Source organism: Pieris napi, chromosome 3 (assembly GCF_905475465.1).
Source record: "Pieris napi chromosome 3, ilPieNapi1.2, whole genome shotgun sequence".
Taxonomy (NCBI): Eukaryota; Metazoa; Arthropoda; class Insecta; order Lepidoptera; family Pieridae; genus Pieris; species Pieris napi.
This window is the reverse complement of record NC_062236.1, coordinates 3,730,798-3,753,172: the sequence shown is the minus strand read 5'-3', so window position 1 is coordinate 3,753,172 and position 22,375 is coordinate 3,730,798. Positions and strand designations below refer to the sequence as shown.

Here is a 22,375-nt window from a genome sequence, read left to right as displayed (position 1 = left end):
TATATTGACATATTTACAATGGTTTAATTAGTTACAAGCCACTATACTTTGTATGTATTAAACTATCTTTTTTTTATAAATAAGGACTTTTAATAAAGAATGACAAACTGGTAAGGCTTCTAAGACAACACGTGTAGACTCATCTAAGAGATTTGTTTAATCATAGTATTTCGGTAATTTATTTATGAAAAAAATTAATGTGAACACGTGACGTTTACCCTTGCAAAGTTATTAAGCGTTGTAAATTTTAATTTATCACTGTCACCTGCAAACCTGTCCGTGTATGCTTTGATGAAATAATCAAGATTATTTAAAACAGTGAATATTTTATTAAAAGGTTATTGTTTAAGTATTTACAAGAAGAAAAGCAACTATGTATTATTATAGCTTGGAGAGAAGATAATTTAAAATATGTCTCTTTCTATACGTAAATTATTGCAATGGTGTATTAATAGCTTGGCTTCAGCGTGTGACTCTCATCTCCGAGGTCGTAGGTTCTATCCCCGGCTGTGCACCAATGGAATTTCTACGTGCGTTTAACACAACAGTACAGTAAAGGAAAAAATCGTGAGGAAACCGTTATACCTTAGACCAAAAAAGTCGACCGCACAGGCTGATCACTACTTTATATTAGAAAAAAAGCAAATTATTGCGAAACAAATACTGTAATTGGAAGCCCAGACCTGAAAGGTTGTAGTGTCACTGCGTTTTATTTGGTATTTATTTAATAATTGTTTAATTTCGACTTTGTAAAGGCTTGTTCGATCGCTCAATCAATCTCAGGGCATTTTTTTGGAATGAAATCTCGCTATTTGCTTAAAGGGCCTTGACGGCCCAGCTCGGCCTGCTTTGGCGAACGTAGCTAGGCCGGAAATGGTTTATTTCCCCCAACTAGCGCAAGTGCGTCTCCTGTTAGAGTCTAACTTCAGCTTGTGCCGTATCGGCGCGGTCAATCGTCTGTAGGGCAGGATGGAAGCTCACTGGAGTAAGCGCCGTACCAATCAAATCCTGTATTTATAGCGACCCGAATTTGTGATAGACAAGTTTCATGACAATACTCGTTCCGCGACCGACCCCTAAACGACTACAGAGTCAATCGGCATACGTAGATACGAGTGGCAAATGATTAATTTAATATTTATTGTCTTTAAGTTTCAAAGGTTTAAATAGCTAATAAATTACTTGTAATAATAATAATGACTTGGAATGAGTATCTATTACTATCGAACATTAAATAGTCGATAACTTATAGATCAGTTTTGGACTAATTTCACTGTGATGATTTTTAAGCTCTGTGTCATTATGACAATGGCAGATGGCAGTAACGCAATTGCTCCGACATAATAAATTACTTTTAATAATAATAGTCGTTAATTTGTAGATCTAATAATATTGGGAAATCGAATAAACTACAAGTAATAACGGGCTTAAACTGATTCAACTTAGACTTTGTTAATATATGAACTCTCTAACATATAATTACAATGGCAGGTGACAGTAGCACCATTACTCTTACATATATTATGCTGACAGAATCTATAGCCTTATATTTATACCCAGCGATTATACTTTCGTGGCAACCCACGAAACCAATAAAAATATCTCTTACATCTTAAGATTTCCTCTAAAAGAATTTTCGTTTTTCGGTTAATTTTAAATATCGCTTAAAAGCAAAACAATGTTAACATCGTACCGCAAATAAAATGCCTGAATAATGGCTATATTTCTCACTTGAATTTGGCGACGTTGTTTCATTTATGTAAATATACATCTTTAACACTACCTAAGCCATATTGGTCCTTTAATGAAACTCTGAACTGAAACTTATTTAACACGTTTGTCTTATAATATAGGTTTGAACTAAAAACCTCTTTTTGTGTGAGTCTATATTAACACGCTACCGTAAAATGAACGAAAGTAGAAGTACAGTCAGATTTTATTCAGTTTTAAGTTCATGTACATCAGAATAAGCATTAATCACATTTTGTTTAGGCGCACCTTTCAAATTCTTTCTAAATGAAATGGAAAAAATGCACACATTGGAGGCAAATAACTCAACCCAACTAACGATATAGGATAATATATAACTCTCCGATGGATAGCACTGGGATAGGGTGGCGCTACAGAATTTAAAGGAAATTGTTAGAGGAGTGATAGGTTTATCATAAGGGGAAAAAAACGGAACATTTTATATATAGTGCCCAGGTAAGTGCTAAGTAAAGTTAAAAATAGTAATGGACTATATTATTTTTTATTAAATATGGACATAAAATTGATTACCCCCTTTGCTTTCAAACGTCGCACGTCTTCCTCCGAAATCTAAGACTAACAGAGAAGTCTCAAACATAAAAATATAAATACAAATTTATAGGAAAATTATGAAAGGGATCATCAACAAACAAATGTATGTTAATGCTTATTTATAAAAACATTACACACCTTCTAATTTCAAATGTACTCTATTTAATTGTGTCGTTCAAATGTCACGGCCTTAACACATTTTTTCAACTAATTCGCAGATAAATTGTCTGTGCTTAAATTCATTAATTTCAGTAGACATTAATCATTCTAAACATTGCGATATACGCGTATATTGTTAATGGTGACAAAGGTTTTGGCTGAAAAGGAAACATTTTAGCAGAGTATACGTTAAGTGGATCTTAAGGTGTTACATTGGCTTAATGGGTTATTTGAGCAGGCTATAATAAAGGACAGTGTTGGCCTAGTGGTTTAAGCGTGCGACTCTAATCCCTGTGGTCGTAGGTTCGAGCCCGGCTGTGCACCAATGGACTTTCTTTCTATGTGCACATAACATTCGCTCGAACGGTGAAGGAAAACATCGTGAGGAAGCCGACATGTCTTAGACCCAAAAAGTCGACGGCGTGTGTCAGGCACTGAAGGCTGATCACCTACTTGCCTATTGGATTGAAAAATGATCATGAAACAGATTCAGAAATCTGAGGCCCAGACCTAAAGAGGTTGCAGTGACACTCATTGTTGTTATAATGAAGGACAATGGAGGATAAACTTTTAAAACTGTCGTTAACATGGTTTTTTGGTAAAGACTCGCTGTATTATTTTTAATGTCGATTTTAATAATTGACACTCAAATAATCTCATTTTTGTTTATATTTTTTTTAGATTGTACTTTATTTAAGTTATAGTTAGTGTTACATGTTATTTTATGATCTTGTTTATTGTTTAGAAGAAGCTTCCAGAGTTGCCTGGAAGAAATCGCTTATTAGCGATCAGGCCGCCCGTTGCCTAATAACTTATGTAACCAGCTTTTTTTATGTATGTTTTTGTATAAGGCAACTCAGTGTAAATAAATAAGCAAGGATAGCAATTGAAGGTCTGTAACAAACAAATGTTATATTTTTATATCATTCACGAAAAAAACAAAACATAAAAATATTGTATTGAAAGATAATCACTTGAAAATCTATATTACTATAAAACTCTTCTAAAATCACAGTAAATAGGTATAATTACGTTAGTCGGTATAATATAGACCTATAACGAACAGGACGTACAAATTTTCCGCCTTAACGGATTGCGAAATAACATTCCGAATCGTTATTACAAGATGGCATCGATATCGGAATTTGTTAGACGCGTCGATCGTGACAAACTGGTCCCGGATTATCTTAGATAGAGGAATTCCAATGATATTTCACTAGGCACCCTTTGGGGTGACTGGCGGGCTAAAGTATAAGCACTTCGCGACACCTGTTATATCTACGGCACGCTACTTAGAAATGTGCCACAAATATCTGATACTTGACTATTAGCTCTTTTAAATTTTCTGCTTAGTAAAATAAAATATAAACTTACTTTTTTTTAAAGGATAGAGGGCAAACGAGCCTAAGGGACGCCCAGAAAGGCCTGTCATCGCAGCCCATGGACATGTTAGTTGGTGTATATATTTTTTTTTTATTTATTTATTTATTATTTGTATGATAAATGATGTAACATTGGATATATCATACACTTTTTTTTAACCATTTGTAACGATTTTATCACGAAATCACACTCAAAACTTCGCTTCTGGCACAGAATTTTCCAAAATGAAGAAATTATAATATAAATTATATATAGTGACTTAAATGTCTGGTATTATTATTTATTACACACTAGCAACAGGATGTGTATGTATTTAGGAACAGATTATCTTATTTCCATAGAAATTAATTTTAAAAGAATTCAGTGAAGAGGACAGACATTATGTTTAAAAATATTTATAATTATAGGACTGTATTAATCTAACGTTGCTAAATATTGTCTAATATTAATCGCTTTCGCTTATTCACGAGTCCTTGTAAAATCTGCCTGTGACGTTCCATTAATTTGTGTGCAACTGCCGCCAAATCCGGATAACTGACTAAGCATTGCCAATTTATTAAACCCCTTTTTTCATAAACAGATAAAAAATATACATGATATATTGCTTTAGTAAATTAAGTATGTATTAGTAATAATTATAGGTGTTTAGTAAGATGTTTTGCCAATATAGGACGGATATTTAAATATTCAAACCATAGCTAATGTTCAAATTTACGCTTTAATCGAATGTTAAATGTTGTCTATATTCCATACTTTGAATCACGATAGATGACCATAGCATAGAACAAGGACAGATTTTATAAATTCGTGAAAATTTAAAAGAGCCAGAAAGCTGAACTCAATTTAGTAGCCAACGGTAGGCACCAGAAGCAGAAAACCCATTGGCGCACGCCACATTTGGAGATTGTATGAAAGAAGATTTGCTCGGTGGAGAAGTTCACAACCTGAAGAAATCTCATTAAAAATTACAGGTCAAAAGAGGACACGATGCAAAGGGTTGCACCACCACTTGATGTGCAATGTAATATCTATAATTAAATGCAATATATTTTACTTATTCACTTGTTTCAAAAGCGAAATCTACCATAATTAATTATTGATTAATGCGATAGCTTATCGACAAAAACAATTGATGTCATACGCTTTTAATGTTTCATATGTCAGAGAAGCTTTAGGTAGGAATGCCAGACGAGACAAGTAATCAGTAAAAAGCTTTTTTCCATCTATAAGCTGTAGTGTACAAAAATGGAAAGCTCTACAAGGATATATCTTTTAGTTAGGTAGTAACGTTATTTCAATATACTATTTAGGAAATATTTGTTTTTGGTTTAAAGTGCGTGGGTTTTAATTGACTATGGAAACGTAAGCAGAGAGTCATAGTATATATCCAGACTGATCACTCCTATATATACTCTTTAGAAATGTTTTGTCTAATGGCCCTCATAATATTACACGTAACATCATATAGTATAGGAAATTAAATTAAAAATTTAGTGAGTTATGAGCGATTATATTAATGTTTTTATATAATAACATATATTTTGATTATTTATTATATAAACAGTCCCGTGAAATCTATAGTGACGCGGCTCAGACCAATATATATGTACTTTATATACGCACGGGTCTGTGTTTAATATCTGCCAAAGTAAAAAGGTTGATTTCGGGTGAAAACCAAGATACGTTATATTATGATATATGTTAAATAAATCATTTAAAAAAAAATGTAGGTACCTTTTACGCTGAAAAATGATTTATTAAGTAACTCATAAAATAACTTTACAAGCTTTTTGAAAAATGTAAATATTAAAATTACACGTAATTGTTTATTTACACTAACATTTCAATCTACTCTATGACCAATATCTGATGGTCATATAATATGTAGTTGGCTAGTCCCAAGTCTAAAGTCTATTCTTATCTCAGACGCTCGACTTTTGTAACATTCCCTCCCTTGGGACGGTGTGTCAACATTTCAAAGTTTTTCATTTCGAATGCGTACCTAAGCTTTGTTTGTTTGTGTGTTTTGAAAGCGTCGCATTGCGTGCTGTCTGTATGGTAATTATGTTTTGTTGTCCTCTTTTTAAATGTGCCGTATTTTTAAGAACATTATTATATGTAATAAAATAGCGAAAAATATTGTGTATTAACCATAAATGTACCATAGATGTTTACTAATTTTTCAAAGTATGATTTGGTCTGAAAATGCATTATGTCCATATAACAAAATGTAACGAATTTTTAAAAAATACGATAACTTCAGAAAGCACTCTATTGATAGCTAAAAAAACGTTAATTATTCTGTTTCAATTTAATCTGTCCCATTAATACACGTACATAAATAAAAATAAAATTGAAACACTGTTTCATCGTTACATTATAAAATATTAATAGTTCAAGTGTAACTAAATGTCCCCGATCGGGGGCTGTTCATAAACGATAAAGTGACCTCTTCTATTCTTCCGTGAAAATGAAAGGTTAATAGCCCATCTGAGGGTGCGACTGAATTTCTATCCACTGCCCTGCGATGCGGAAATACATTAAAATTTAAATGATGCCTTTTATTATTTTACATTATGATCCATAAAATATCATTCTTTAATACCCACAGTTTTTTTAAATCTATTATGAGTTTTTTTTAAATCGTAACGCATATAAATATACGTGCCGTAGATGGATTTCCTTTATTGTTAACATGTGATCAATACTTATATATAATTAAAACGAAATGTTAATAAATGAACTATTACTATTACAGAAATATTACTTAATGCATACATTATAGATATAAATTATTATTATAATAATTACCAACTCACCTCAGGGCCAATCTAAGTCACAACTTTTACCGCGATCTACAAGCTACGAAAAATGACGGCTACGAGCGTAGCGCCCTACGCGAGAGTCAGAGAGCGTCTGCCGAACGAATCGTCTGACCCTACAACACAAGACTATCTTGGTATAATATACATATATATAACAAGAGGAAACTTAGCAACTGGGTTTAGTGTTACCAATTCATAAACGTAATTATAATATACATTTCTAAGTAATAAACAGAAATGTTATAAAATCCCATATTAAATTAGACGATTTTAAACACTGTTGAATAGGGAATATATTATAAAGCACTAACTCTAGTTAAGTTGTTTGTACATAAACAAATTGTAACACAGAAGAAAAATATCTATAACGATTAAACTATAAGGTTAAAATTTAACTAAACAGTTTAAATATATATAATGTATACCTAATATATAATTAATATTTTTACCGCTAAATGAATCTTGATTTAACTAGAGTTTTAGTTCCATACTATTATGTACAGTGTTTTAATATGCCAAAATGAAACAAAAACAATTTTGTATGCAGATATGAAGTTATTAAATTATTATCTACAGGAACTCTTGTTGACCTCATTGAAGTCTCAGGTGCACAGCTTAGAGCATGAATATCTTGTAACTTGTAGGACTTAAGTGGTATTATGGTAGTTAGTTAGGACTTAGACATGCTAATATAAATTGCAATATTATCAAATTATATTATTTTGAATAAATGTTCAAACCGGTTTGTGTAAGTTTAAAATAAAAGACTCGCCTTCAGATTTAGAGACGAGACTTAGTATCGTAATTCCCGGTTGTAAAAATATTTAATGGAATTCACTTAGCTTAGCTTAAAGCCGACTATAAATTATTTCATAATATTACGAGAAACTTTTTGAATTATATTTTTTTTGTAATGTTGTATAGGTCTACATTGTTATTTAGTTATGCACTTTTTGCACTTTACCCGTTTTTTTTTCATTACGTCCGTAGAATTGATCGTTGGTTAGCGATTGGCTGCCCGTTGTATTTGTACTACTGGTAAATTGTTCATAAATAAATATTCTTAAAGTACATACATGTATTATATAGTTAATTTTAATATTTAGTATACCAGTCAATGTGTACGCCTTATGGAATTTTCGGGCAAATTCGAGGTTTATTCCAGTTAGATTAAGAAATTTTTTCAAAGAAAAACAATTGAAAACTTAATATCTTTAGGACTTACACTTTTCTGGATAATAAAATATATATAAGTTGTGAAATGAATTTTGTTAAATTAAAAAATAGTATAAAATCATTAATTGTTTTCGTTGAAAAGTAATGTTTACTTCTATGTTACAATATACTAATAATCTTTTTAATAGAAAATTAAACATCATATGTTTATTACGAACAAGTTTAAGGGTCAAAACTATTAATACATATTTGGAAGTGAATCATCGGGCAAAACAGTTTCTCAATTTATTTGTTACAGTCATGCAAACATAAAAATCTTTGCCCTTTATAATATTAGTGGTATATATATATAGATAAAAGGTTTATATTTTGTGTAGAAATAGAGAAAAAATTGGTAGGTAGTATTTAAAAAGTTATAAACGCGGGGCATCAAATAATTAGCCGATGCCGACAGTTTTATAATTTGAAATTCATTAAATGTTAAATTTTATTAATCAAACTCATGAATCCATAGGTATCAAAGTTGATTAACTATTGAATACGAAAATCGTGAAAACTCACGCGCTGGATATGACTGGAAGGAAATAAACTTCACAAAAATAGAACCACTTTTGAAACATAACGTCATAATGACGCGCTTACTTGTAGTTCTATAAAATTTCTGTGCCTATATTTTACGTTTTTGTGTTTACCGAAATGAACAGTGATGATATGGTATCAACTTGGATCTTTATATATACGCAATTGAGAAATAGTGTTATTAGGTCATTGGATTTACCGAACGGAATCTTGTATCGACTTCGTAAGACTGTTGTTGGTGGTGAGTTCGATATAAAAAATAATGGGCTTCGTTTTTTAACGTTTACACCATTTAATTAAGTATTTAACGTTTCTTTGGTATAAAACATTAATATAAAGATAATTTAGTTAAGGATAATTTTGCCCTTTGCATGCGATGGTGCCAGCTGATATCACCTGTAATCTAAAAGTATGAATAATGCATGCATTATTCTTACTTTTAGATTAAACATTTCAATTAATACATTAATACTTTTAATGCAAAAGATCTTAAATCTAGACTAATTTCAATAAGTTATTTGAATTATTCTTTATCTTTTCTAAGATTGCATTAATCACATGAACAATTATAAAGCTAGGCATAAAGATATCTAAAATATAAGTGTGCTTTTTTTACTTTGGGGAAAAATATGTTATCTTTGGGTATGTAAATCCGTTCTTCCCCGGCGCAGATCTAGCTCTATAAAAATGTTATAACTTAATTAGTGTAGCGTAGTCATAGTAAAATAGATTAATAAATAATTGCGGACCACTGAGAAAGCTTTAAAAAATTTAAGGCTGGATAACATCCAACTTAAAGAGATTATAAGCATACGGGAGGCACAAATATAAACTGTTACGATTGTACTCGGAAATCGCTAAATTTATAAAATGTTTTCTTGTACCTGTAAAAAGTTAAATGTTCTAATACAAACAAATAAATTAAAGGGAATTACGTATTGAATTACAGTTCTTAAACGGTTAAAGGTAAAGGTGAGTTATAGAATATAGATAATACGAAAACAAATCATTTTTAATTATTACAGAGCAATAGAAAAATGTTAGAAGCGGAGTTACCTTTGGCGGCAATTGTACTGCCTGGCTCCAATAGTTACGGTACAGCTTTTCTTTAAAAATATTAAAAAACACATTTATCGCCATAACACCAAGTTTTTATGATAGCAGAGGCAATTTGTTTCCTGTAATGTGACCGTTGTAGTCTAAACTGCTAAGTATTTTTCAGTTTTAAATATTATATATTACGAGAATGTTTTAATACTCCGGTAAGTTTCCCTTCGTTCGTACTTTACATAATTATGGTGCATACACTTATGCACCTAATCTAAAAATTGGAATTTAATTTATGCTTACTAAGTTCAAGTGAAACACTTGAACTAGACATTTCGACGTTGCTGGAACTACTTTTTTTGGTTATTTTAAAATAAATAACGCGCTACAATACCCGCTACTGCCTACCACAGTTTAAACAAAAAACTGCATTATCTTTGACAAAGACAATAATGATAAATATAACCACAGATTTGTGAGTAATAGAACATAACCTCGACACTGTTAATTGCCATCATATCTCAGAAGTCAACGTAACAAACGTCATTAAATGCTAATTATCATTTACTAGGCGTCAGAGTCAAAGCGGTCAATGTTCAAACTTCAAAAGTTAAATCTCAAAATATAAAAAAAAGCTGCCAAGTTCAAACTGTTTTCTCGTTTCTTTTTACTTCAATAATTATCTGAATTCCCAAATATGGCCGCAGTTGGTCTTTGTGAAACACCGGGATGTAATTCAAATGCCCAGTTGCAGTGTCCAACTTGTATAAAGTTTGGAATACAGGGCTCATATTTCTGCTCACAGGATTGTTTCAAGAAATCTTGGAAGACTCATAAAATCATCCATTCGTTAGCTAGTGAGTGTTTAAGGTTATGTTTGGGTAACAAAGTTACAGCTCAAGAAAGATTTAATGTACTTTTTTTGTTTCAGAGGGTGATAATTCTGAAGGAACCAACGGGGAGTATAACCCGTGGCCGTCCTATGCATATACCGGCAAGTTAAGACCTTATCCTCAAAGCGCGAAACGTGAAGTGCCGCCGCACATTGGTCGTCCGGACTATGCGGACCATCCTACAGGATTCCCCGCGTCAGAGAACGCTGCTAAGGGTTCAGGTCAGATAAAGGTGTTGGATGATGAGGAAATTGAAGGAATGCGAGTGGCTTGCCGCTTAGGGCGGGAAGTTCTTGACGAAGCTGCCAAGTAAGTACACAAAATTGGTAATATTGGTATACATCTGTACACTTAAGAGATAATACATATTTTAAAATGCTGCAAAAAAATTCTAGGGCTTGTGGTGTTGGTGTAACAACAGATGAAATTGACAGAATAGTTCATGAAGCATGTATAGAAAAAGAGTGCTACCCTAGCCCTTTAAACTATCACAACTTTCCTAAAAGCTGTTGTACATCAGTTAACGAGGTTATCTGTCATGGTATTCCTGACATGCGTCCATTGCAGGTATTTATTACAAATATGTTTTCTTAACATTCTGTTACTTGAACAGAAACATCGTTAGTTGAAATTGTATAAACAGTATTAGTAGCAGTTTTTGATGAATAATAATGAATGCTTAAACAGAAGAGCAAACAGACTCATTTAACATGTTTCTTGCAACTTAATATGATTGTTAGGTAAATATATGCAATTCTTATAATTTAGATTCTGCAATTTTAATTTTACCAAAGATAACCAATTGTTGTATTTAGCTGCCTTTAAGGTATTACTACTAACTTAAAGTGTCCATATTTCAGGATGGCGATCTTTGTAATGTTGACATCACTGTTTACCACAGAGGCTTCCATGGAGATCTTAATGAGACTTTCTTTGTTGGAAATGTACCAGAAACTTCACAAAAGCTTGTACAAGTAACATATGAATGTTTACAAAAAGCTATTGAAATTGTTAAGCCTGGAGAAAAATATCGTGAAATTGGCAATGTAATACAGAGGCACGCTCAAGCAAACGGCTTTAGTGTAGTTCGGTCATATTGTGGACATGGGATACATAGACTATTCCATACAGCTCCTAATGTGCCACATTATGCTAGTGAGTAAAAGCTCAGTTTCTTAAGAGGTCCACTTTCTTCATTTCAATATTTCAGTTCAAGTATTACATAAGCAGATTTACTGAAATTTATCCCCCCCACCCCTCACTTGCCAGAAAAAGTATTTTGCAAATTTTTTTCAAAATTGCCATGGGCTGATTGCGTCTTACTGATTGCTAGGGAGGGACATGAAAATGTTTCATTAATATTTCAAGACTGCAATTCATAATTTAAACCAACTTTCAGAAAATAAAGCTGTTGGAGTGATGAAACCTGGGCACTGCTTTACCATTGAGCCAATGATCAATGAAGGAGGGTGGCGGGATGAGCAATGGCCAGATCACTGGACTGCTGTCAGTGCTGATGGGACGAGGTCTGCTCAGGTAAATTAAATCGTACACCTAAGATTTCCTATATTTCATTGGGCTAGCTACGTTCTCACACTTAGACTCATAATTGGTCCGTTGTGCGTAAATTCCTGGCTAATATAGCAAGATAAGCTCCTTCCAGAAGCACAGAAGTCTCCTGGGCACTTCACAGGCTTCACAGAGTGACCTCACTGCTCCTATGATTTCTGCAAGTTCTTGTATAGGAATATAAATTACATTCAATGTGTAATGTTTATCTAATTACAAGACTGTCAAGTTTTGCATTAATGTTATAAATAGTAATATATTTACTTTTATCTAATAAAAAAACTTGATATAAAAATGTATAAATGATGCTTCTTCTCATTTTTAATGTATTTAAACTTAGTTGATATATACTAAAAATTATAGATTGTCTCTATTTATTACATCTATTAAATATATTTTTCAGTTTGAACAAACTCTACTTGTTACTGAGACTGGGTGTGACATATTGACGCAACGAGCCACAGGCCGACCCTGGTTCTTGGATCAAATGGAGAAACTTAAGTAGCACTACTTAATATTATTTCTTTACTATTGATTAGGTGATTTGTGCAATAAATCATCACAGTTTTGTATGTTATTATTATACATTTTTGTTGATGTCATTTAGTTACATTTATATATCCGTCTAAAAAATACTAAATTCTAGACTAGAAAGTGTGCATCAAAAAGCCCCAAGTTGTTTTAGAGAATATAAACTTATAAACACCAGTAATAGAATCGCAAGAATATGAATCTCAGGCACAAATTTGAATTATTACAAAATAACCTATTTTATTTTAGATTTCTTGGTAGCATAAACATAATTTGGCAAAAAAGAGACTTAGAGAAGAATACTTAAAATAGAACAAATTAAACTGATTTAGTTATTATGAATAAAGGGGCTTAACTATGCAGGTTTGAACAGTATTTCAGTTATAGTAGAAAACTTGTAAATAAGTTTATAACTAAATTCATAATATTAGTGAATAGACAAAATATGCAATGTAAATATAATAAAATTGTGATAAATTTTTTGCATCAGAATGATTTAAATGAGAACCAATAGTTAAGTCTTAAGCATATTTTTTTACATAACTAGTATTTATAAAATGTTATGAATTGTTTTGACATTGATTTATTGAAAACATGTGAAAAGTTTTTAAGTTTTTTTTTTCATTCAGCTACTGGTGCTGCTTTTTAAATACCCAATATATAACTTGAGTTCAATTTTTGCGTGAAAAATAACACAATAAAAAGGTATCAAAAAATTTGAGTTTTTATTTAAGAATAATTCTTCTTAGTCGTAAATATATCTATAACAATATATAAATGCATTAAGTTAGTTGTAATATAATGATAATTTTATACAAGAATAATAAATTAATGTAAGGGAAGTTTGAAATAACAAGTCTTTGGAATATTTAAAAGACTCTTGGTCCAATTTTTCAATCGCTGTACTCATCTAATTTCTTAAATTTTAAATAAACATAAAACATATTTTTATTAAATTAACCAAAGCTTTGTCGATTGAAATGTTGTCCCTACATTTATGAACTAACTTAAACTAGTATTTACATTTTAATCCTACTGTAATGTCCAAATTATTCCAATACTTTGCTAACCTCATACAATTTTTTGATTATTCCAATTTTATTTTACAAATATATAAAGCTACTCAAATGGGACATTACTTAACTTACTTATTATATTCATCTAAAATATGAACGCTATCCGTGTTTTTCGCTTTTATCTTCATTCCGAATTGATTAACATCCATTGCTAAATCGTTAACTGTAGCTGCGTCGACTTTCTCTACATGTTCTTGTCTTTTTGTTATGGCCTCACGTAAATGCTTCAGGTTCGTCAGTTTAGTCGTAATTGCCTCTTTCTGAAATACGTTAATATAAATATCATTCGTCCTGTTTAGCCTAACAAGATCAAAATTGTGTTCCCTAATTATTATACCATAGTTTTAGACTTACCCGCGTTGGACTATCTAGATAACTTGCATACACCCGTAAAACGGGTTCACCAGTTCGGTCGTCAAAAGTCAGTTTACTCTTTGGCGGTATTTTAGCTTTTACCACCTTCTTTGAGCCTGTATCTGCTGATCTTTTTTCTGTTACAACTTGCTCAGGTTGTCTACGACCTCTTTCTTTATTATATACTTTATCTTCCTTTATACTAGCTTCTGTAACTTCACCAGCCATTTTTGAAAATTCTTGTCCAGTCGAAGCTGATTCGTTTTTCTTAGGGATTTGAGATTCTTTATCAGAAGATCTCAGTATAGAGTAGGCTATATTGACAGATTCAACTGGCTTTTCAAACGATGCTACGAAATGATTATAATCTTTAGATATTTCGTTAGTTTCCGGTTTCTGAGTGTCTAGATAATTTATTGTGTCAACTGATGGTGTTGTGGATGGAGTAGTAATATTTTCTGTTTTTATCTCGCTGTTTTCAATCGTCGCTTTTGGCTGTTCTATAGCCGTATTTATGTTATTATTTGCAGCGGTATGGAAGCCGATTGGCGTAATGTTGCTTATATTTGGTCCTAGCTGAGTGTAGTAAATAGGATTGGTGCGATTATCTTCAGATTTAGTTTCTTCCACTTTCGCTGTGTTTGTTTTATTTTGTGTTTCCATAATATTAACAGTCGTAATTTCCGCAGCTGACATTGTTGATATTTCTGGAGATGCAGTTATGATGTCTGTTACATTGTTTGCTGTAAATGTTTGTGGATGTAGGTTTTCAACAGTACCTTCTTGGGTTTGCCTTTGGACTATGTTTCTATTGTCATTAACGATAAATGACATTGGCTGTTGTCTTATCACGTGATCATTATTGAAATAGAATGGGGTCGGTTGAAATTGCTGTATCTGCGATGGCATTTGTGTTGGTGTGTATGGAATAAATTCTACAGCTGGATATTTTTGTAACAATTGATTCTGTAACTTCTCTAGGAATAGAGGATCAGATTGATAAAATGCATCTGGTGGAATAATTAGTCCTTCGGCGCCGGATTGTATTAAATCTTGATGTGATGGTAATCCATTGAATCTCTAAAATAAATTATAAGTACATATTAAACAAAAAAAAAATATTATAGGAATAGTAAAGCGATATAACCTGAACAGAAAATTCTTGTGGAGGAATAGCTGGTGTTTGAACCTGCACATATTCCGGATTAAATTGATGAGTAGCGTCGTTGTGTGAATTCACGTCAAAGCTTGGCTCAGACTGAAAATAATTTATAAAATCTTGGTTAATCCAATTGCCTGAAAGACTAAATCCATATTATTTCTGTTGGTACTTAAAAAAAGGAGACCCAGTTTTCTTAGTCGTATTTCAAGTAACAATCTTGTCTTGTTTAACACAGTGAAAACAATGTTCCACAGATCAAGATAAGATTTATTTTGATTAAGGACCCTTAGCTACTAAGATGAGCTATACACTCACATTTGCTTTTGTAAACCCAGCAGGAACATCAACCTTTGTCTGCAGTTTTACTGTTTGTGTTTCTCCATTATTTTCTGTTACCTCATATGTTGGTTTAACCTAAAACTCAGACAAATACCATTATTATTTTGCTACGATTTTCTGAGCATAATTATTAGTATTTCTACTTACAACTTCAGAAGCGTGTGAGTCGGAACCTTCAATATTTCCAACATCGGCAACCACGATTGGTTTTTCAGCTAAACTTAAGTTTGGCGCTGGGATTGTATGTATGGCACCTGTTAGCATAAAGTGTTTTACCAAGTTGTCCGTCCACAGCATTATGGGGATACCATTTATGATATAGAATATATGTCGTGGCCAGATAGTAGAATTGGTTAATTGATAAAGTAACTATATGTTCAGCTAATTCATTGAAATGTCCTAGCAATAACATGGTTGATTTCTACGAGCCGAAACATTTTTATTATAAATGGCATCCCTCGCTGTGGACGAACTCATGCTTAAACGTGCCAAAAGAATAAATTTAAAAAAAATACAACTGTGAATAAGTATTGAAAATTAAGAGAAAAGTGTGCGTCAAAATTGGACAAATACTACCATCAGTTCTAATAACAGTTTGCGATGCTGCGCGTGCATAGTCATACTCCGGAGTAACGGGAACCGGTATTCTTGCTGTCGTCTTCCAAGGCATACCGAATACGTTTCTTGTCACTACTGGACTCATGGGTTTTATTGAATACCTGAACACAATTTGGGTTTAATAATCTTAATATATATAAATTACGTGTCACGTTGTTTGTCCGCTATGTACTCCTAAACTACCGAACCGAAATCAATCAAATTTGCACACCGTGTGTAGTTTGATCCAACTTAAAAGATAGGATCTCAATTTATACCCGCAATATTATTTTATTGCAAAATATTTGTTTATTATTTGATAGTCACAATGCTAACAGATGGCGCTGTGTTGAAAGTTCCAACGTTTCACATAAGCTACAATTTAATGGCATCACCACCAATACAGCATGGTGGTCACCATGACTGGTGTTCTCCTACCGTTTCCCTTGAATAGTTTTCTACTATGTAATATAACAAAAACCTTAGCCACAGCAACGCTTGGCCGGTCTGCTAGTATAAGTATATTTTTATTACGTTTGAGGTGAGTCTAGTTTCGGTAGCTTCAGTGGAGTACCTACAAAGTAAAGTGGAGTACCTAAATATTAGGGTAACTAACTATTAGTTAGAATTTAAAACGATCGTGCGATTGTGATTGGTCAACAGTATCCAGTATAGTCCAATACGCGTCGACACTCGACATGATCTGTCGTGTCACGTCCTTTTGACCAATCAACGACCGTCCTTCGCCTATTGTTTTACAGTCTCTACCTCCAAAGCTAAAATACGTAATAGTGCCTTATAAGAGTAACACATCGTGGATTATATCGATTATGTTGATGATGATTATGGTTACAGAATTTGTAATTTACATGTTAGTTCCTATAGATTACAGAAATTCATCTTGCATGAAGTGGACTGGTAATGTGTTTAAAACTAAGTGAATGAACGCCTCGCCCATATCACAAGGTTGGATGAGCTCAATTAGAAATTTAATGCCTTAATGAAACATTTTGATTAACTAATTTAGATCAAATTTTGGTATATAGCTACAATTCTACAGTGTAACTACATATATACATATATAGTGGGTCAATTACAACCATAGCACACACGCATTGCACTCTTAAAAAGTACCTTGTTTTTTTAAGAAAAAAAATTGTTTTTTCTCATTCTCTTTTAATTTTTCTTTGATTATTGTATTTTGTGTGTTTTGTTAGTTAGTAATAAAAGTTATGTCTATGTCTTACTATAATTGAAACGTTGTAGTTTTAAAAGATTAATATCTGTATCTGTACATACTACAATGTGTGTATGACAGACAGTATATGATACGATGCTTACCTGTGAGGCATGTTTCTGTATACAACGAACGGTGCTCGATGAACTGGCATTAATCTTGGTGGGTATGGAGCTCTCTGGAGAACTACACCCGGTCGAAATGCTGAAGGAGTTCTGAATCTGCTTATAGATGCCATCCTACTAGTGTAGGCCGCGTGGGAGAGTGACCACAGTGTTAGGAATATTATGAACTGAAATAGGGATTTAATTTGTAAGAATTAAAAAAATACCAGTGCCACTACAATCTCGATAGCCGTGAGTTCTCTATATCTAATTCGTGATCATTTAATTTCCTGAACAGAGCTTTCCTTGGCTGGCACAGGCGTTAGCCTTTTTGGGTTTACGGGATAACTTACGAAGTTTTCTTTCGCCGCACGAGCGAATGTTGAATAGACATAGACAGAAATTACTTTGTCGTAGAGCAGGGAATTGAACCTACGATCTCAGGTCTAAGAATCGTTAGGTCCCGAGTTCAAAGTTTACCGGAAGTTTAAATTTAGAAAGTCTCTATAATTGTACTAATTTATAGCGATATAAAAGTGTCCTGTATAATGGGTGAATTATATGTGAATGAACTTATAGTCGCCCCAATTTAATTTTGTCATTGACAACTACGATACAAATGGAAAATAATGATTTGTCGCTGAAATTATTTGCATGCACATTATTTCAAAAAAACATATTATATAAGGAAGGAAAACTAAAATTAACAAAAAGGTATCTAAATATTTTAGCAGAATCCACTCGGTATTGACAAGGTGTCCGTACTATGAAAATGTCGCAGGTGTTAGAAATGGCCACATAAATATAGCCAGTCAAGTCAAGTCAAATCATTTATTAGACCACCTAAAATGGCACTTTTGAACGTCAAATAAAATATATATAGATGATTCTAGTTGCCCTTTCCAAAAGCTGGTTTCGTGTGAAGAAGAATTGGCAAGAAACTCTTACTCTTTTAAAATAGGTTTACAATATTTTGTATACATTAGTTAAATAATCATATGTGAAGGCAATGTACTCCTAGAATAAAACTACTATACTAAAATAGGCACTAAGTATTACTAACAAATTAAGCAATGCAGTAGATAGGTCAGTAGAAATACGAAGATCTAATTGACAAATGGTCATGCTTTTTTCTACACATAATTATTTCCTTCTAAGGGATAACTACGCGCCAATGAAGCCGAGAGTAGAAATTAACGTTTTCGCTGCAATCTTAAATATTATCTGTGCGTACAATTACATAGTAAGTAGACAGCTAATCGTTGTCATCATGCAAGTGTAGTGTGAATGTCCTGCGTCGTCACGGACTGCGGTAGCGAAATCGTCTGTCAAATTGATTTGTTACGCTTTACGATTACATAATTAAACTAACGTTCACCCGTGGATTTGATTTTTAATGAACATTTAAAACCTGCATTTGGAAATTGGTGTTATCATTCAAATAGAAAAAAAATCTCTCATTTTTACTTTTTTGGTCGTGCCTGATAAGTTAATTCTTCTTTTTTGAAAAGGGATACTTTTCTTAAAATCCCAAACTCATTTATTCCCTTTTAATAAATTTAAGAAAAACTGTGTAAAAAGGCTTACTATAAGGTTAACGATTATCTAGTTGATAAAAGGGCCTGGGTCTAGTGCTAGACAGGCTACTTCTTATTAATTTGTAATATTTGTTTTAAAATAAGTGTTGTTTGACATGGTCATTTTATATGATGATTTGCTATTTTAAAAGAGTACCGAGAATTTCTTACGCCGGCTTTTTCTCTCGGCCTACACCCTCTGTCTACTTTGCCGATGAGTGGGAATGTCTACCGACTCAAATTTAATGACGTGGAATAAGTGATACCTGTATCTTATATTCCATAATAAACATATTTTTTATATTTTTGTTCAAAATAGCTTCATTAGTTTCAATAAACAAGATTATATCAATCCTTTCATTCTTTTTATCAAAGCGTTAACACAATCTGAAAGACTGTGCCCATATGCAACTGCTGTGTGTATATTTTTAAAGTACAAAAGTAGTAGTAACAAAAGGTGCTTGTGGGCATGTGCCGACAAACCCAAAACTGGCTTTACATAGTGCAAAATGTTGTTTTAGGTTTGTCGGTCTAATTAAGATCTTTAAAAGTAAGGTAGTTCTAGCTATTCAAATGGGTAGCATAAATACTCAAGTTCAAGCAGATCGGTATGGACCAAGCTCACAAGGCTGTTCGCCCACTTGCCTTGCAAGTCATATTACCAATGATACAGTTACCACGCCGTCCGTCGTTCCACAACTGAGCGTTTTTTAAGGCATTTTTTTGCCGCGCACCACTACTACTCTGTGGAACCTGCTGCCCGCTGAAGTATTTCCGACCCCATTCTTTAAACGTTCAAGGGGCCTTCAAGAAAAGAGCGTACAAATTATTAAAAGACCTCTATCATTAAGTGTACATGGGCGGCGAAATCACTTAACATCAGGTGAGCCTCCTGCCCGTTTGCCCCCTGTTCTATAAATAAAAAAAGGCAGAATTGTGTGACTTCATAAACACAATAACAAATGTCTCATACACTAAATTTATTAAACAATGGAAACTCATACCTATTTAATTGATTTAAAATAAAAGATTTCGCTTTTCATAAAGAATAATAAAAATGTTAGTCGAGTCATTGATCGCGTTGCATGAAAATACTATATAGCTCTATATTTGTACTGTTGTTACTCTTAACATCATAAATCTTAAAACGTGTTTCGTGCAGCAAATTAAGCAGAACATTAACGGTCTCTTCAGTCTAATTGTTGAGGCCACTAGAGAAAATAACATAAGTTTCTTTGCACCAAATGTATGATGACTATAAGAGCTGAATAAATTTAGAACTAAATAAGTTTATTACAATGTTATTTACAATTGGTGCTCATTGAAATATACTCTAGGCGAGTTTAATAATTATTACGATCAATAATCTCCAAAAATTGCGTTACGTAATACTTGAACGCTCCCTGAAGAAACAAACAAATTATATAAGGACAAGATTTAGAGTCGAGACTTTGATAACGAGGTTTTTCACATACGGTATACTTAGCGCTAAGGGTATTATCAACGAAAGTGACCGCTCAGTGTGAATCAATTTTGACATACGCCAGCGCAGAACGGCCTAAGTTTCGTTTTTGAATCTCACCCTAAGTCTTAACTCCGAATTCTATCCTAGGAAATTGACGGAAAATAAAAGATGACAAACTAAGAAAGATTACGTGTAATTGTGAGATTTTTATGTTCTCGAGTTTCTCATATCGTCAGATCAATGTTGCTATTTTAAATTAGATCAATTGAAATAACTTATTTTCTCATTTAGACAGGATAGGCGTTATGTGAAATCTAGATGGACCGGTTTAAAAGAGAGCTGTATCTTGTAATACATTTCACATTATGATGTAGTCTCTCTCCACATATGTCGTCATTTCCAGTAATTATACAAAAATAACTATTTATACATACAACTTTTAATTTTCGTTTATTAATATGTATATTCCATTAGGTCCATTGACCCTTAGTCTAATTGAATTGTTTTTCAGCAGAATTTTCGGGATGAAAGTAATAAACTATAAATAAAATTAAACAGACACAAAACAGTTTTTTATTCGTTATTATATTTATACAATTACAGTTATTTTCTTTAACTAATAAGCTTTCATTGTATCAGAACGAAAGTAGATAATTATTTTTGGCGCCAACATCGTAATAATAATAATAAATTTCAATTTAGCAATCTGATTTTTGACATCTAAAGTTATGTTACAAGAATAATAAGATTTTTTTTTATATCTTTTGATATTTACCTTATCCATTTTATATAATTTATGCATAGACACACTTATCACTTTATTATTCACTTTCCTCACAAAGAGTTCTTTTCACGACACTTGCACAAAATAACTTAATTTCAGCGGCGTTACTTACGATAGACAGCGGTGTGAAATATGAAATAGGTCAGTGTTAGGTTTTATATGAGCCCCACTGCGCGCGCGCATGTTATGGACAGAGAATGGTCAGGTAAAGAAATCTTATTGCAGTTTTCCCGGTTTTGCACGGCTTTTGTGTTAGAACCTTATTGTCAATGGTGTTGCTAGGTAACGTATGTAGGTATATACGATTACTTTATTTTGTACATTAGCTCACATAGATAGATAGCTTACACGGGAATATAGTGTTTATTTTATGTTATAACAGCAAAATCATTTTAATTTTACGAATATGAGATTTGTAGATACTACATCTCTATATATATATAAAATTCTCGTGTCACAATGTTCGTTCCCATACTCCTCCGAAACGGCTCGATCGTTCCTTATGAATTTTTTTATGCATCAGTAATTCTGAGAATCGGACAACATCTATTTTTCATCCCCCTAAATATTCAGGGTAATCTCACCCCTAAATTTTTATTTTATAGACAACTTTTTGTTTTTATTTTTTATGATACAGCAATACATACAACCCTTAATTTTCACCGCTCTACGATCAACCTCTATTTTTTTATTATAGAAGATAGTTATTTTTATTAGACTAAAAAAATGTTTCCTAGAAATAATATACATGGCAAAACGACGTTTGCCGGGTCAGCTAGTTTTACTATAAAAATGTTTAATCTATTTGTAAAAATATGTAATAAATCCAGCATACTAAGGGCACAGATACTTTCTAGAACAATTAGAAAAAAAATCTATGTCTAAGTAATATTCACACACAGGAAATTCCGGTAGGTGGAGCTTTCCTGTATACTTTACACGGTATCCGGAGTCACCATACATACAGCCTTGATTATACCCCTTGTGTATGGAAAGCGGAGGCATTGAGGCCTGACTAGGAAGTCAAGTTTATCTTAAGATCAAAAAACGAGCATATTTTAGCTTCCGTTTGAAACTGTATAAGAGGCACTTGGCAAAGTCATAATTTATTCTGTGTATTTGGTTAAAGTGATCCTTAAATATAGGTATGCAGAAGATCGTAATGCAGAATATCTCTCCGGCAGTAGTAACTAAATAGTCAAGCATAACTAAATATT

General features: G+C 32.6%; 3 protein-coding genes across 5 annotated transcripts in view; 1 reads left to right on the top strand and 2 right to left on the bottom strand.

Moving 5' to 3' along the window:
• The window catches only part of LOC125063151 (tolloid-like protein 1), a 72,813-nt gene extending 66,134 nt beyond the window's left edge, over nt 1–6,679 (bottom strand). The window contains exon 1 of the mRNA XM_047669406.1: nt 6,663–6,679. The gene's annotated coding sequence lies outside the window, so the exon portion shown is untranslated. The remainder of the gene's footprint in view (nt 1–6,662) is intronic.
• A 1,859-nt stretch (nt 6,680–8,538) lies between these two features.
• Nucleotides 8,539–12,517, top strand: LOC125063534 (methionine aminopeptidase 1). Of its 2 annotated transcripts, XM_047670029.1 has the most exons (7): nt 8,539–8,664; nt 9,449–9,518; nt 10,402–10,672; nt 10,759–10,930; nt 11,224–11,518; nt 11,763–11,899; nt 12,336–12,517. In XM_047670029.1, exons 2-7 carry the CDS (start codon nt 9,461–9,463, stop codon nt 12,435–12,437), a joined length of 1,035 nt encoding a protein of 344 aa, XP_047525985.1. In that variant the 5' UTR covers nt 8,539–8,664; nt 9,449–9,460; the 3' UTR covers nt 12,438–12,517. The 2 variants fall into 2 exon arrangements, with proteins under 2 accessions (XP_047525985.1, XP_047525984.1); XM_047670028.1 differs by lacking the exons at nt 8,539–8,664; nt 9,449–9,518 and adding an exon at nt 10,065–10,327.
• A 697-nt stretch (nt 12,518–13,214) lies between these two features.
• Nucleotides 13,215–21,326, bottom strand: LOC125063533. Of its 2 annotated transcripts, none has more exons than XM_047670026.1 (8): nt 21,150–21,326; nt 17,333–17,520; nt 15,971–16,113; nt 15,542–15,648; nt 15,371–15,469; nt 15,041–15,151; nt 13,894–14,973; nt 13,215–13,799 (listed from the first exon to the last, which is right to left on the bottom strand). In XM_047670026.1, the coding sequence occupies exons 1-8, from the start codon at nt 21,174–21,176 to the stop codon at nt 13,608–13,610; spliced, it is 1,947 nt and encodes a 648-aa protein (XP_047525982.1). In that variant the 5' UTR covers nt 21,177–21,326; the 3' UTR covers nt 13,215–13,607. The 2 variants fall into 2 exon arrangements, with proteins under 2 accessions (XP_047525982.1, XP_047525983.1); XM_047670027.1 differs by having other exon boundaries at nt 15,542–15,627.
• Between the last annotated feature and the right edge of the window lie 1,049 nt (nt 21,327–22,375).

Excerpts from the sequence above, each read along its gene's own strand:
- LOC125063534 (XM_047670028.1), top strand. The coding sequence starts at position 10,168 with ATGGCCGCAGTTGGTCTTTGTGAAACACCGGGATGTAATTCAAATGCC. Across the intron at positions 10,328-10,401 it reads AATCATCCATTCGTTAGCTA|AGGGTGATAATTCTGAAGGA; the intron begins GTGAGTGTTTAA and ends TTTTTGTTTCAG. Across the intron at positions 10,673-10,758 it reads GTTCTTGACGAAGCTGCCAA|GGCTTGTGGTGTTGGTGTAA; the intron begins GTAAGTACACAA and ends AAAAAATTCTAG.
- LOC125063533 (XM_047670026.1), bottom strand. The coding sequence starts at position 21,176 with ATGCATAAATTATATAAAATGGATAAG. Across the intron at positions 15,649-15,970 it reads AACTGTTATTAGAACTGATG|GTGCCATACATACAATCCCA; the intron begins GTAGTATTTGTC and ends TTATGCTAACAG. Across the intron at positions 15,152-15,370 it reads CTGGGTTTACAAAAGCAAAT|TCTGAGCCAAGCTTTGACGT; the intron begins GTGAGTGTATAG and ends AATTATTTTCAG.